General features: G+C 47.3%; 1 protein-coding gene across 1 annotated transcript in view; it reads right to left on the bottom strand.

The window, feature by feature from the left end:
* The window catches only part of LOC145361896 (putative G-protein coupled receptor 139), a 10,957-nt gene extending 4,828 nt beyond the window's left edge, over positions 1-6,129 (bottom strand). The window contains exon 1 of the mRNA XM_080217885.1: positions 6,060-6,129. Coding sequence (XP_080074011.1) covers positions 6,060-6,129 — 70 coding nt within the window. The remainder of the gene's footprint in view (positions 1-6,059) is intronic.
* Positions 6,130-17,140: the final 11,011 nt, after the last annotated feature.

The raw sequence follows: 17,140 nt of genomic DNA, 5'->3' as shown, positions 1-17,140 counted from the left end.
GTGCCGAACCATTTCTCTGCCAAGTCCCGCTGACCTGCGCCTGGACCATATCCCACCACACCCCCTCTCATCCATGGACCTGTCCAAGCTTTCCTTAAATGATAAAAGTGAGCCCGCATTCACCACTTCATCTGGCAGCTCATTCCATGCACCACTTGTTTGAACAAATCAGGTAATCATAGAATCATAGTGAGTGAGGCAGGAGGCCATTTGACCCATCGAACCTGCATCGACAGTGATCCCACCCAGGTATTGCTTCTGTAACTCCATGTATTTACCCCACCAAATACCCTTGACAATAAGAGGCAGCTGATCATGGCCAATCGGCCTAAGCTGCACATGTTTAGATTGCGGGAGAGGATTGGAACACCCAGTTGACTCTCCTCTGCCTTCTGTAATGGCCTGGCAAGCCAATCTGCTCAAAGGCAACTCGGGATGGCCAATAAAATGTTGCCTCGCCAGCGTCACACACGGTGTCCCATGAATTAATTATTAAAAAATGGGGAAAAAAGCATTTCGAGCTGTCTGGACATTCCATAGAATCATCGAACCCTACAGTGCAGGAAGATGCCCATCGAGTCAGCACTGAACACAATCCCACCCAGGCCCTACTCCATACCCCTCATATTATACCCACTAATCCCTCTAACCTACACATCCCTGGACACAAAGGGGCAATTTCTGAGCATGACCAATCAACCCTAGATCTTTGGACTGTGGGAGGAAACCAGAGCACCCAAAGAAAACCCACGCAGACACGGGGAGAATGTGCAAACTCCACACAGACAGTGACCCGAGCCGGGAATCGGACGCAGCTCCCCGGAGCTGTGAAGCAACGGTGCGAACCCACTGTGCTACCGTGCCCGCCCAATTTTTTGGCTTTGGCGAGCATTCCCAGTGAGGACTCCATGTCAACGCAATGTCTTCTCATCACCAGCGATATAGAATTTCTATCTGTCCACTGGAACTGGCAGATAATGTGGTCTCACCTGGCGGAACTCACCTCAGCAGTGTGTTAGGATGTTGTGATAAATAACTGGGCTGCATGCTTGACATTAAACTTAATTTGGTTGATTAAGTAGCTATCAACAATTAGACTGTCTCTTGCAGCGAAAGCAGGAAAGACCTACAGGTGGTGTCAGCACAGACTCCATGGGTCAGCAGTGATCAATATAAAATTGTAAGCAGTAATTAACTTGAAACACAGAAGCGAGGCTGAAGGAATTAGCAATCGATGTTGCCTGGTATGGACGGACTGGGGTATGAGGAAAGATTGAAGAAATTGGGGCTCTTTTCCCTTGAAAGACGACGACTGAGAGGGGATCTAATAGAGTTATATAAGATTATGAAGGGTATAGGTAGAGTAAACAGAGGTAAGCTATTTCCTATAATAGAGACACGTAGGACAAGGGGCCATGGACTTAAGGTGAGGGGGGAGAGTTACAACACAGATATGAGAGGGAGGTTTTTCACAGAGGCTAGTGGGGGTATGGAATGCTCTGCCAAGTAAGGTGGTGGAGGCAAACACGCTAGGGTCCTTTAAGAGTAACTTAGACAGGCACATGACTGAGTTGGAGATGGGAGGATATAGGAGATTGTTTTAAATAAGGTTCATTAGCATTGGGGCGTCCCTGGTAATGTATAAAGATGTGGTATGATAGTAATGTTTTTTTCTCTTTTCATTCACAGGTTTTAAGTTGGTCCGCCTTGTTGTCCAACGAGGGGCATACACGCGATGGGTCGTACTGGGGCTGCTCTTGGTTGTTCGAGATTGGCCTAGTGCTTCATGTCGTTAGTGTGTGCCTAAACTGGACCAGATACTGGGCAAGACGACAGCTCAGTGACTATCGCTGATTGCTGTGCAGACACATGGATTTGGGCCGGTGTCTGTGGGAGTTTGCGCATTCTCCCCGTGCTTGCATGGGTTTTCTCCGGGTGCTCCGGTTTCCTCCCACACCCCAAAAATGTGCTGTTAGGCTAATTGGAGGTAATAAATTGTCCCTAAATTAGTCTCCCTCAATCTGGATGGCCATAAAACATTAGACAGGGGTCGTGGGTGGAGAGGGGGACTGGTGGTGTTGAGATGGCGGCGCGGGCTCGTTGGGCCGAAGGGCCTGTTTTTGTCCTTTGTTTGTTCTTTGACTGAAATGTAGTGAGTGTGAAAGCAGATTCATTCATGCAATTATAACTTTAAAGATTGAACAATTTTTTTTGTCAGAATGCCCCATAATGGCCCCTCAGAGAAATCATCTGTATTCAATTGTGAATTACTTCATTATAGAAATAGAATCATAGATTCAGAAGCACAGAAACAAACCCTTCCAACAAAACTGGGCCATGCCAAAAAAACGCCCATCTAAACTAACCCCATTTGCCTGAATTTGGCTCATATCACTCTAAATCTTTCCTCTTCATGTATCTGCCTTTTAAATATTGCCAATGTCGTCACCACAACCACATCCCCCTGCAGGTCATTCCACGTACATTACATCTGGTAACACACAGGAAATTTGGCATGTCCGCTGCGACTCTCATCAACTTTTACAGATGCCCCATAGAAAGCATTCTTTCCGGTTGTATCACAGCTTGGTCTGGGATCCTGCTCTGCCAAAGACCGCATAAAACCGTTGTGAATGTAGTCCAATCCATCACTCAACCAGCCTCCCATCCATTGACTCAGTCTACACTTCCCGCTGCCTCGGCAAAGCAGCCAGTATAATTAAAGACCCCACACACCCCGGACATTCTCTCTTCCACCTTCTTCCGTCGGGAAAAAGATACAAAAGTCTGAGGCCCCGTACCGACCGACTCAAGAACAGCTTCTTCCCTGCTGCTGTCAGACTTTTGAAAGGACCTACCTCACATTAAGTTATAGAACATAGAACATAGAACATAGAACATTACAGCGCAGAACAGGCCCCTCGGCCCACGATGTTGCGCCGACCAGTTAAAAAGCAATGACCCACTAACCTAAACCAAACCCTTTCCATCCATAAACCTATCCACGGATCTCTTAAACGCCCCAAACTAGGCGCATTTACAACTGCAGCAGGCAGGGCATTCCAATCCCTCACCACCCTCTGGGTAAAGAACCTACCCCTGACATCCGTCCTATAACTACCCCCCCCCCTCTTAATTTAAAGCTATGCCCCCTCGTGCTAGCTTTCTCCATCCGAGGAAAAAGGCTACCACTGTCCACCCTATCTAAACCTCTAATCATCTTATATGTTTCAATAAGGTCCCCTCGCAGCCGCCTTCTTTCTGACGAAAACAACCCCAAATCCCTCAGTCTCTCCTCATAGGACCTCCCCTCCATACCAGGCAACATCCTGGTAAACCTCCTCTGCACCCTCTCCAATGCCTCCACATCCTTCCTATAATGTGGGGACCAGAACTGCACACAGTCCTCCAAGTGCGGCCGCACCAGAGTTGTGTACAGTTGCAACATGACGCTGCGGCTCCTAAATTCAATCCCCCTACCAATAAACGCCAAGACACCGTATGCCTTCCTAACTACCTTATCTACTTGATTCCCAACTTTCAGGGATCTACGTACACATACACCTAGATCCCTCTGCTCATCCACACTATTCAGAGTCCTACCGTTAGCCCTATACTCTACACATCTGTTATTCCTGCCAAAGTGAATTACCTCACACTTTTCCGCATTAAACTCCATCCGCCACCTCTCGGCCCAGCTCTGCAACCTGTCTAAGTCACCCTGCAAACTACGACACCCTTCCTCACAATCTACCACTCCTCCGACTTTGGTGTCATCAGCAAATTTACTAATCCACGCAACTATACCCTCATCCAGATCATTAATAAAAATTACAAACAGCAGTGGCCCCAAAACAGATCCCTGAGGCACACCACTCGTAACTGAACTCCATGACGATCTTTCTCAGCACCCTAGCATGACTACATTCTTGCCTCTCTCTTTTTTTTCTCTATAAATATTATTATCATTGATGTAGATGACAAACAACAATGGACACAACACCGATCCCTGTGGCACCCCAGTCATCACAGGCCTCCACTCAGAGACGCAATCCTCCACATCCACTCTCTGGCTTCTCACACTGAGCCAGTGTCTAATCCAATTCACAACCTCCCCATCCATACCTAGCCACTTGGAATTGAACCCGGGTCCCTCGTGCTGTGAAGCAGCACTCCTATCCAATGTGCCAGCGTGCCGATGGACTGCTCAATTCTAATTCCCCGCTTCGATCGTTGTCAGATTAAGATACGCCATCAGCCAGGGCACTGACTCCACGAGCCTTTGTCTTCGCTGAAGATTTTGCTGGCACCTCGCTTCTGAAAAAAACCCCTCACCACATGCTATGCCACACGCGCGGTTCAATGTGAAACTGCGTAGAATCACAGGACTCCACAAAGCAGAAAGAGGCCACTCGGCCCATCGAGTCTGCACCGACTACAATCCCCCCCAGGCCCCTCCCCCACACCTTTTACCCGCTAATCCCTCTAACCTACGCATCTCAGGATACTAAGGGGCATGGCCAATCCACCTAACCGGCACATCTTTGGACTGTGGGAGGAAACCGGAGCACCCGGAGGAAACCCACACAGATACGAGGAGAATGTGCAAACTCCACACAGACAGTGACCCAAGCCGGGAACTGAACCCAGGTCCCTGGAGATGTGAAGCAGCGGTGCTAACCACTGTGCTACCGTGCCACTCTGGCCAAGGGAGCAAATGGTACAGGGACAATTACTGATTTGAAACTATTTTATGCCTTGCCAATGCATTCATATCCGGTGAAATTATTGGAAAGACAAAGTAAGGTGTCTCACAATGCCAGGTTAAAGTCCAACAGGTTTGTTTGGTAGCATGAGCTTTCGGAGCCCTGCCCCTTCATCAGGTGAGCGTAGGATCTTTTGCAATTTGAAATAACCAACGTGAAGGACCCAGAATTGCCCAGCTTATGGAGTAAAATTGACTGGATTTAGGGAGAGGAGGGAAATTACCAAAGTGACCAGAAATTAAGAATCGCCAGGGAGAATTCAACCTTTAAATAATAGATTCAACCCGTGAAATGGGAAAGCGATAATGTTTTTAAAATGTTTTTACTCCACTTGGAGAACTGTGCACAGTTCTGGTCGCCTCACTACAGGAAGGATGTAGAAGCTATTGAGAGGGTGCAGAGGAGATTTACAAGGATGTTGCCTGGATTGGGAGGCATGCCTTATGAAGTGAGGTTGAGGGAGCTGGGACTCTTCTCCCTGGAGAGGCGAAGGTTGAGAGGCGACCTGATAGAGGTTTATAAGATGTTGAGGGGAATAGATAGGGTGGATTTTCGGAGGCTATTTCCCAGGGCTGAAATGGTCGCTACGAGAGGACACAGGTTTAAGGTGCTGGGGAGTAGGTACAGAGGAGATGTTTGGAGTAAGTTTTTCACTCAGAGGGGGGTGAGTGAGTGGAATCGGCTGCCGTCGGTGGTGGTGGAGGTGAACTCGCTGGGGTCTTTTGAAAGACTGCTGGATGAGTATATGGGATCTAATGGGATTGGGGGTTATAGATAGGTCTATGGCTTAGTAGGTATAGAAGTGATCGGTGCAACTTGTGGGCCGAAGGGCCTGTTTATGCTGTAGTGTTCTATGTTCTATGTTCCATTTGGGCAAACCCAAATCCATTCCTTGCTGGCTCCAAAATCCAACTGAATGCAATTCAATGTCGCCATGAAAAGGGGAACAGCCAGATCCAGGCTGAGAAGATGAGGCACTGAGCCCCATTTTAGGCTTGGTCTGACGTTTGATCTTAGACAAAAGCCAGAGTCTTCGGGAGGAGAAATTGTACCAGTTGTGAAGAGGCGGATTCCCTTTTCAGTTGTGTAACAATTCAGATTAAATACCATTAAAATGCCTATTGTCTGCTAAAAAAGAACAGGGTGAGTTCGGGATGGAATCATCCAGTTAAAGGAGAGACATCGATCAGGTGAAGGGTGCAGATAATATCAAATTACTGAAACTCACGAGGACCAACAGCAATGTTATTACTAATTACTGTAACAATGCAATTATTAATGTTATTACTTTACCTGGAGCGCCAACGACAGCAAGCCCGGTGTAGTAAACAGAAAAGAACAGACCTTTCGGTAACCCGTGCATTTCGATCAGATTCCAGCGAGAGCTCTCTGCAAAACACTCAACGGTTGTCACATTTATAGTCGATCCAGGAACATCAGCTGAGAGTTACGTCATTAACACGAATTGACACAAACACATCAGCGATTCTCCCATGGGGCCCATAGACAGAATGTAGATGTATTTGAGAAAACTGACTGGCTTTGAAGTCATAGAAACGTACAGTGCAGAACAAAGAACAAAGAACAAAATCAGCCCGGGAAACAGGCCCTTCGGCCCAATGAGCCCGCGCCGCCATCTCAACACCACCAGTCCCTCTCTCCACCCACGACCCCTGTCTAATGTTTTATGGCCATCCAGATTGAGGGAAACTGATTTAGGGACAATTTATTCCTGCCAATCAGCCTAACAGCACATCTTTGGGGTGTGGGAGGAAACCGGAGCACCCGGAGAAAGCCCATGCAAGCACGGGGAGAATGCGCAAACTCCCACAGACACTGGCCCAAATCCATGTGTCTGCACAGCAATCAGTGATAGTCACTGAGCTGTCGTCTTGCCCAGTATCTGGTCCAGTTTAGGCACACACTAACGACATGAAGCACTAGGCCGATCTCGAACAACCAAGAGCAGCCACAGTACGACCCATCGCGTGTATGCCCCTCGTTGGACACGAGGTGGACCGACTTAAAACCCGTGAATGAAAAGAGAAAAAACATTATTATCATACTATACCCATTTACATTACCAGGGACGCCCCAATCCTAATGAACCTTATTTAAAACGATCTCCTATATCCACCCATCTCCAACTCAGTCATGTGCCTGTCCAAGTTACTCTTAATTGACTCTAGTGTGCTTGCCTCCACCATCTTACTTGGCAGAGCATTCCATACCCCCACTACCCTCTGTGTGAAAAACCTCCCTCTAATATCTGTGTTGTACCTCTGCCCCCTCACCTTAAGTCCATGGCCCCTTGTCCTACGTGTCTCTATCATAGAAGAGGCCATTTGGCCCATCGAGTCTACACCAAGACATTAGAAACACCCAAACTCCCATCTAATCCCATCTGCCAGCACTTGGCGCACAGCCTTGTATGGTTTGATGTGCCAACTGTTCTTTCAGACAATATTTACAGGAGATGAGTCAACTTGCCTCTCCCATCCTCCCAGGCAGTGCATTTCCGGCTCCCATCAGCCTCTGGGTGGAACAGTTCTTCGTCACATCTCCCCTAAACCTCCTGCCCTTCACCTTGAACCCATGTCCCCTTGTGATTGATCCTTCAGCTTATGGGAAATCTGCTCCTTATCCACTCTGTGCATGTCTCCCATAATCTTATACATCTCGATGAGGTTGACCCTTAGTCTTCTCCACTCCAACAAGATTAAGCAGAACTTACCCAACCTCTCTTCATAGCTTCAATGCTCCATCCCAGGGCAGTATCCTGATGAGTCTCCTCTGCACCCTCTCCAGTGTAATCACATCCTTCCTATAACGTGGCGACCAAAACTGCACAGATCACCAAAGTTCTTTACAACCCCAAAAACTCTTCCTTGCTTCTGTAATCTATGTCTCAATTGATAAACCACTCAACTTACATATCCTTCTGACTTCAGAAACCTGTGGACAAACACGCCAAGGTCCCTTCATTCCACAGAACTTCTTAATGTCCTACATTTTGAGTGCTTTCTTGTCAAATTAGTCTTTCCAAAGTTCATCACCTTCAACTTTTCAGGATGAAATTGTAGAAAATGATCCGAATAAATTTCTTAATTCTTTGTGAATTGTTCAATTGTTTTCGATTTAATTTATTTTGTTCACTAATTGTCTAATGAGAGAACCGGGTGCCACTCAGGCTCAGTGTAGAAGCATAAGAACATAAAAAATAGGAGCAGGAGTCGGCCATCTAGCCCTTCGAGCCTGCCCTGCCATTCAATAAGATCATGGCTGATCTGAAGTGGATCAGTTCCACTTTCCCGCTTTCTCCCCATAACCCTTAATCCCCTTGCCTATCAAAAACCTATCTACCCGTGACTTAAATATATTTAGCGAGGTAGCCTCCACCACTTCAACGGGCAGAGAATTCCAGAGATTCACCACCCTTTGACTGAAGAAGTTCCTCCTCAACTTCGTTCTAAACTGCGCCCCCCCCCCCCCCCCCCCCATCTTGAGGCTGTGCCCTCTAGTCCTAGGTAGTCAAGGATCCAGTAGCTGGACCTACCCACAGCGAAAAGAAACCAAAATGCATGCAAGACAGGATCTACCCACATGTTACGAAGAACAAAGAACACAACAGCACAGGAAACAGGCCCTTCGGCCCTCCAAGCCTGCACCGTTCATTGGTCCAACTGAACCATTCTTCTGTATCCCTCCATTCCCAGGCTGTTCCTGTGACTATCCAGGTAAGTCTTAAACGATGCCAGTGTGTCCGCCTCCACCACTTACTTGGCATTGCATTCCAGGCCCCCACCACCCTCTGTGGAAAATATGTCCCTCTGATATCTGAGTTAAATCTCGCCCCCCCCCCCTCCTCACCTTGAACCTGTGACCCCTCGTGATTGTTACCTCGACCTGGGAAAAAGCTTCCCACTGTTCACCCTGTCTGTACCCTTCATACTTTTATACTCCTCTATTAGGTCTCCCCTCATTCTCCGTAGTAAGGTTGAGTAGGAGGTTTGAGTTTAAGAGCTGTGGGGTTATGCTGCAATTGTACAGGACCTTGGTGAGACCACATTTGGAATCTTGTGTTCAGTTCTGGTCACCTCACTATAAGAAGGATGTGGAAGCATTGGAGAGAGTGCAGAGGAGATTTACCAGGATGCTGCCTGGTTTGGAGGGTGGGTCTTATGAGGGAGCTGGGGCTTTTCTCTTTGGAGCGGAGGAGGATGAGAGACGACTAAATAGAGGTTTATAAGATGATGAGGGGGATTGATAGAGTGGATGTGAAGAGACTATTTCCTCGGGTGGATGTAGCTGTTACTAGGGGGCATAACTATAAGGTCCATGGTGGGAGATATGAGAGGGATGTCTGAGGTAGATTCTTTACTCAGAGAGTGGTTGGGGTGTGGAATGCGCTGCCTGCTGTGATAGTGGAGTCGGAAACTTTAGGAACTTTCAAGTGGTTATTGGATAGGCACATGGAGCACTCCAGAATGATAGGGAGTGGGATAGCTTGGCCTTCGATTTGGATATAGCTTGGTACAACATTGAGGGCCGAAGGGCCTGTGCTGTGCTGTACTGTTCTATGATTCCATGTTTCTATGTGGTTGATGGGAAATGTTCACCCTGGAGTTCAGTTACTAGTGGTGTACCGCAAGGATCTGTTTTGGGGCCACTGCTATTTGTCATTTTTATAAATGACCTAGATGAGGGTGTAGAAGGATGGGTTAGTAAATTTGCGAATGACACGAAAGTCGGTGGAGTTGTAGACAGTGAGGATGGATGTTACAGTTTGCAGAGGGACATAGATAAGCTGCAGAGCTGGGCCGAGAGGTGGCAGATGGAGTTTAATACGGAAAAGTGTGAGGTGATTCACTTTGGTAAGAGTAACAGGAGTGCAGAATATAGGGCTAATGGAAGGACTCTTAGTAGTGTTGACAAGCAGAGAGATCTCGGGGTACATGTGCATAGCTTCCTGAAAGTTGGCACCCAGGTTGATAAGGTTGTTAAGAAGGCGTACGGTGTGTTAGCTTTTATATTGGTAGAGGGATTGAATTTCGGAGCCGTGAGGTCACGTTGCAACTGTACAAAACTCTGGTGCGGCCGCACTTGGAGTATTGTGTACAGTTCTGGTCGCCGCATTATAAGAAAGATGTGGAAGCATTGGAAAGGGTGCAGAGGAGGTTTACCAAGATGTTGTCTGGTATGGTGGGAAGGTCTTATGAGGAAAGGCTGAGGGACTTGAGGTTGTTTTCGTTACAGAGAAGGTTAAGAGGTGACCTGATTGAGGCATACAAGATGATCATAGGATTGGATAGGGTGGACAGTGAGAGCCTTTTTCCTCGGATGGTGATGGCTAACACGAGGCGACATAGCTTTAAATTAAGGGGTGGTAATTATAGGATGGATGTCAGAGGTAGGTTCTTTACTCAGAGGGTAGTAAGGGCGTGGAATGCCCTGCCTGCAGCAGTTGTGGACTCGCCAACTTTAAGGGCGTTCGAATGGTCAGTGGATAGGCATATGGATAACACTGGAATGGTTTAGGTTAGAGGGTGATTAGATTGGTTCCACGGGTCGGCGCAACATCGAGGGCCGAAGGGCCTGTACTGCGCTGGAATGTTCTATGTTCTCTAAGGAAATAAAGCTGATAAGCCGGCATCTAATGATGACAGAGAAGAAGGAACAGAATTGCACCTATCAGTTTGACCCTCAATCTAGCAGCAATGGAAAGGAGAGGGAATATCTCCCTGGAATGCATTCATGCTCGGAGTCCAAGTAACTCTCTTCAGGCTAACTACTCCATAAGGCCATAAGGCATAGGAGCAGAATTAGGCCACTCTGCCCATAGAGTCTGCTCCCTCATTCAATCATGGCTGATACTTTTCCCATCCCCCATTCCCCTGCCTTTTCCCCTGATCCCCTTATTAATCAGGAACCGATCTATCTCTGTCTTAAAGACACTCAGTGACCCGGCCTCCTCTGCGGCAAAAAGTTCCCCACATTCCCCACTCTCTGGGTGAAGAAATCCCTCCCCATCTCTGTTTTAAAGGATCGTCCCTTTACCCTGAGGCTGTGCCCTCTCTGGTTCTAGCTTTTCGAACTAGTGGAAACATCCTCTCCACGTCCACTCTATCCAGGACCCTCGCAGAATCCATAAGTTTCAATGAAATCTTCCTTCATCCTTCTAAACTCCATCGAGTACAGACCCAGAGCACTCAGCCGTTCCTCAAATGGCAAGCTTTTCATTCCAGGGATCATTCTTAAAGAACAAAGAACAAAAGAACAAAGAACAACACAGCCCGTGAAACAGGCCCTTCGGCCCAATGAGCCCACACCGCCATTTTAACATTGTGAGTCCCCTCTCCACCCATGACCCTTGTCTGCGCTTATGGCACTCCACATTGGAAACCAGATTGAGGGGAGACTAATTTAGGGACAATTTGTTACACCAATCAGCCTAAGAGCACATCTTTGGGGTGTGGGAGGAAACCGGAGCACCCGGAGAAAACCCACGCAAGCACGGGGAGAATGCGCAAACTCCCACAGACACCGGCCCAAATCCATGTGTCTGCACAGCAATCAGTGATAGTCACTGAGCTGTCATGTTGCCCAGAATCTGGACGCAGATCCTTCCTTAGATACGGGGCCCAAAACTGCTCACAATTCTCCAAATGGGGTCTGACCAGAACCTTATTCAGCCTCGGAAGTACATCCCTGCTCTTGTATTCTAGCCCTCTCGACATGAATGCTAACATTGCATTTGCCTTCCTAACTACCGACTGAACCTACATGTTAACCTTAAGAGAATCTTGCACAATGATTCCCAAGTCCCTTTGTGTTTCTGATTTCCTGAGCATTTTCCCATTTAGAGAATAGTCTCTGCCTCCATTCCTCATTCCAAAGTGCAGAACCTTACACTTCTCCACATTGTATTCCATCTGCCACTTCTGTGCCCCCTCTCCCAACCTGTCCAAGTCCTTCTGCAGCCTCCCCCACTCCCTCAGTACTGCCTGTCCCTCTACATATCTTTGTATCATCTGCAAATTTAGTAACAGTTGCCTTCAGTTCATTCCTCCAAATCGTTAATGTACATGATGAAAAGTTGCGGTCCCAGCACCGACCCCCTGAGACACATCACTAGTCACCGGCTGCCATCCTGAGAAAAACCCTTTATCCCCACTCTCTGCCAGTCAGCCAATCCTCTCTCCATGCCAGGATCTTACTCATAACACAATAGACACTTACCTTATTTAACAGTTTCCTATCCGGCACCTTGTCAAAGGCCTTTTGGAAATCTAAATAAATCACATCCACTGGTTCTCCTTTATCCAACTTCCTTGTTACCTCCTCAAAGAACAAAGAACAAAGAACAAAAACAGCCCGGGAAACAGGCCCTTCGGCCCAACGAGCCCGCGCCGCCATTTTAACATTACCAGTCCCCTCCTCCACCCATGACCCTTATCTATTGTTTATGGCCATCCACATTGAGGGAATCTGATTTAGGGACAATTTATTCCTGCCAATCAGCCAAAGAGCACATCTTTGGGGTGTGGGAGGAAACCAGAGCACCCGGAGAAAACCCACACAGTCACGGGGAGAATGCGCAAACTCCCACAGACACCGGCCCAAATCCATGTGTCTGCACAGCAATCAGTGATAGTCACTGAGCTTTCGTGTTGCCCAGTATCTGGTCCAGTTTAAGCACACACTAACGACATGAAGCACTAGGCCAATCTCGAAACATTCAAGAGCAGCCCCAGTACGACCCATCGCATATGCCCCTCGTTGGACAACAAGGTGGACCGACTTAAAACCTGTCAATTAAAAGAGAAAAACATTATTATCATACCACATCCTTATACATTACCAGGGACGTCCCAATGCTGATGAACCTTATTTAAAACAATCTCCTATATCCTCCCATCTCCGACCCACTCATGTGCCTGTCTAAGTTACTCTTAAAGGACTCTAGCATGCTTGCCTCCACCACCTTACTTGGCAGAGCATTCCATACCCCCACTACCCTCTGTGTGAAAAGCCTCCCTCTAGTATCTGTGTTATACCTCTCCCCCCTCACCCTAAGCCCGTGGCCCCTCGTACTGTGTGTCTCTAACATAGGAAATAGCTTACCTCTGTTTACTCTATCTACACCCTTCATAATCTTATATACCTCTATTAGATCCCCCCTCAGTCGCCGTCTTTCAAGAGAAAAGAGCCACAATTTCTTCAATCTTTCCTCATACGCCAGTCCTTCCATACCAGGCAACATCCTGGTAAACCTCCTCTGCACTCTCTCCAGAGTCTCCACGTCCTTCCGGTAGCAAGGCGACCAGAACTGGACGCAGTACTCCAAATGTGGCCGAACCAACGTTCTGTACAACTGCAACATGAGACTCCAGCTCTTATATTCTATACCCCTTCCTATAAAGGGTAACGTACCGTAAGCTTTCTTCAAAGAACTCTAACATATTTGTCAGACATGACCCTCCCCTTGACAAAGCCACACTGGCTCAGTCCTGCTTTCTCATGCACTTTCAAAGAACGTTGCGATCTCATATTTAATAATGGACTCTAAAATCTGGCCAATGACCGATGTCAGGCCAGCGAGTCTGTAATTTCCCATCTGCTGCCTCTCTCCCTTCCTAAACAGCGGTGTTACATTAGCTACTTTCCAGTCCTCTGGGACCCTCACTGCCTCCAGTGATTCCTGAAAGATCGCCCCCAATGTCTCCACAATTTCCTCAGTTATCCATGGTAACAATGCAGTTTCCTCGACAGCAAAACTCTACGGAATCAAAAGGACTCAATGTTTATCTTTCAGGCCACAATCAGATTAGTCATAATCTTATCTGAATGGCAGAGAAGGCTCGAGGGGCTAGTGGCCCCCACTTTGCTCTAAATTTCTACATTGGTCGGCGCGGTAGCACAGTGTTTAGCACTGCTCTTCACGGCTCCAGGGTCCTGGGTTCGATTCCCGGCTCCGGTCACTGCCTGTGTGGAGTTTGCACATTCTCCCCGTGTCTGCGTGGGTTTCCTCCGGGTGCTCCGGTTTCCTCCCACAGTCCAAAGATGTGCGGGTTAGGTTGATTGGCCGTGCTAAGAAATTGCCCCTTAGTGTCCAGGGATGTGTAAGTTAGAGGGATTAGTGGGTAAATATGTCGGGATATGGGGGTAGGGTCTGGGTGGGATTGTGTTCAGTGCAGACTCGATGGACTGAATGGCCTCGTTCTGTACTGTAGAGTGTCTATGATTGGGGACTATCATTACTGGCAGTAAGGTGACAAACCAAGGTCTTTTCCCCAGTCCAAAACTAGAGGGGAAAAGGTTTACGGTGAGAGAGAATAGACTTAAAACGTGGCAACTTGACTCAGGGGGCGGTGCGTACATGGAATGGCCTTTCAGAAGAGGTGGTAGAGGCATGTACCATTACAATTGAAATACATTTGGACAAGTACATGGGTGGGAAATGTTTAGATGGGTATCTGCTAGACCCAAGCAACTGGGTTGAGTTCAATGTGGAGAAACTGGTCAGCAGGGATGGGTTGGATGGAAGGTCCTGTTTCTGTTCTGTAAGAAGTCTCACAACACCAGGTTAAAGTCCAACGGGTTTATTTGATACTAAACGCCACTAGCTTTTGGAACGCTGTTCCTTTGTCAGGTGAGTGGAGACTTCTGATCAGAAACAGGGCGTGTAAATATCAAATAAACCTGTTGGACTTTAAGCTGGTGTTGTGAGACTTCTCACTGTGTTTACCCCAGTCCAACGCCGGCATCTCCACATCCTGTATATCTCTGTCAGTTTATGATTCTCTAAGCGTATTCTCTGTGTCCCTCAAAAAGCTTTCCTGATGTTATGACGATAATGACAAGGAGATGATGCAATCTGTCTATGTTTTTTTTTGTTTCAGGGATCTTTAGTTGTCATTGAATTTGTTGTACACTAATTGTCTCACCCGGGATTCGCAACAAGCGTAAAAGAGGGATCTTTGACACGATGTAAGTCAGTCTCTCGCCTGCACTTCAAGGGACGTCACAGAAGAATCAGAAGAGATGCACGGGCAGGTCACTGGCCCAGTGTATGCGATCTACTATCCAGTTCTGGCAGCTGTTGGGGTCCCAGGTAAGTCGAACAAATCCTTTCATGCATCACCTCGAGCTCTCTCTGCGCTTAGAACATAGAACATTCCAGCGCAGTACCGACCCTTCGGCCCTCGATGTTGCGCCGACCAGTGAAACCAATCTAATGACCCTCTAACCTAAACTATTCCAATGTTATCCATATGCCTATCCACTGACCATTCGAACACCCTTAAAGTTGGCGAGTCCACAACTGCTGTGGGCAGGGCATTCCACGCCCTTACTACCCTCTGAGTAAAGAACCTACCTCTGACATCCGTCCTATAATTACCGCCCCTCAATTTAAAGCTATGTCCCCTCGTGTTAGCCATCACCATCCGAGGGAAAAGGCTCTCACTGTCCACCCTATCTAACCCTCTGATCATCTTGTACGCCTCAATCAGGTCACCTCGTAACCTTCTCTCCAATGAAAATAACCTCAAGTCCCTCAGCCTTTCCTCATAAGACCTTCCCACCATACCAGGCAACATCCTGGTAAACCTCCTCTGCACCCTTTCCAATGCCTCCACATCCTTCTTATAATGCGGCAACCAGAACTGTACGCAATACTCCAAGTGCGTCCGCACCAGAGTTTTGTACTGTTGTAACATGACCTCACGGCTCCGAAATTCAATCCCTCTACTAATAAAAGCTAACACACCGTACGCCTTCTTAACAACCTTATCAATCTAGGTGCCAACTTTCAGGGAGCTGTGCACATGTACCCCGAGATCTCTCTGCTCATCGACACTACCAAGAGTCCTTCGCATTAGCCCTATATTCTGTACTCCTGTTACTCTTACCAAAGTGAATCGCCTCACACTTTTCCGTATTAAATTCCATCTGCCACCTTTGATTTTGCCGCTAACCATGTTTCCTTTGTATAAAATCCATTCTCCCCTGACATCAATTCGATCAATAAAGCTCACTCTCATTTTCGAGCAAATGCGACCAATAATTTGGTTGCTGAATACAAGGTTAAACTTTTTGTAGAACGATTTATATTTTAAGATAGCACCATGGATTTTGAAAGCAGACTTTTGTCTTTATATGTATTTAGAAATGGAGTAACGAACAACGAGGAACATCATAGATCGTAGAATCGTAGAACCCTACAGCGCAGAAAGAGACCATTCGGCCCATCGAGTCTGTACCGACCACCATCCCACCCAGGCCCTACCCCCATATCCCTACATATTATACCCACTAATCCCTCTAACCTACACATCCCTGGACACTAAGGGGCAATTTCTTAGCATGGCCAATTAACCTAACCCGCACATCTTTGGACTGTGGGAAGAAACCGGTGCACCCGGAGGAAACCCACGCAGACACGAGGAGACTGTGCAAACTCCGCACACGTTACTAGTACCTGATTTCTGACCATGCTGCTCGAGCAACTGAGGAGAGGGTATCTGAGTGGAACTTACTGCTCATCAGTTATAACTGTGCATTACTTCAGTCTGATTTTCGTTACTAGACTTGGAGTGGGGCAAGAGATGGAGATGGAATCTAAAGCTGCGTAATCATTATTAACAAGAATTCTAAATGTTCCCCATCATCCCATTACCTCAGGACCACCCGCAGCGACCAGTCTAATCCACTCGCCATCAAATATCTGTATCGCCGCTTATCATAGATAGTCTTGCAAGAGTACAAGGGCCAGGGAAGTTGAAATGACTTAAACGGTCAGAATTATTAACTATTCATGGCTTTTGATTCGATATTCTTGTTGGGGCTGGCATGTTTTGAATTTGGGATTTTTTTTTCACTGATATTGCGCAGGTGGGGCCACAGCTAGAGGCTTGTCTGCTCATTTGAGTGTCCTTAACTGGAGGGGCTCTTTGTGTTAGAGGGGGAACAACAAAGGTTAACAGGCTGATTCCTTGGATGGCAGGACTATCAGGAGGACAGGCTGATTCAGTTCCGATCATATTCACTGCAGCTCAGAAGTGAGACAGGTTACAAAGAACATACAACACAAACAGGCCCTTCAGCCCACAAGTTGTGCTGATCACATCCCTACCTACCAGGCCTATCTATAACCCTCTGTCCCATTCAATATAGAACATAGAACACTATGTTCTCTTAGAAACTGAAAGACTTCTTTCAAAACTTATAATGCTGCAACTTTATAAGACCTTTGTCAGACCCCACTTGGAGTACTGTGCGCAGTTCTGGTCACTTCACTACAGGAAGGATGTGGAAGCTATTGAGAGGGTGCAGAGGAGATTTACAAGGATGTTGCCTGGATTGGGAGGCAT

This window comes from Carcharhinus amblyrhynchos, chromosome X (genome assembly GCF_965287045.1).
Source record: "Carcharhinus amblyrhynchos chromosome X, sCarAmb.v2.hapA, whole genome shotgun sequence".
NCBI lineage: Eukaryota > Metazoa > Chordata > Chondrichthyes > Carcharhiniformes > Carcharhinidae > Carcharhinus > Carcharhinus amblyrhynchos.
The sequence above is the reverse complement of the archived record's forward strand: the minus strand, read 5'-3'. Positions and strand labels throughout refer to the sequence as shown.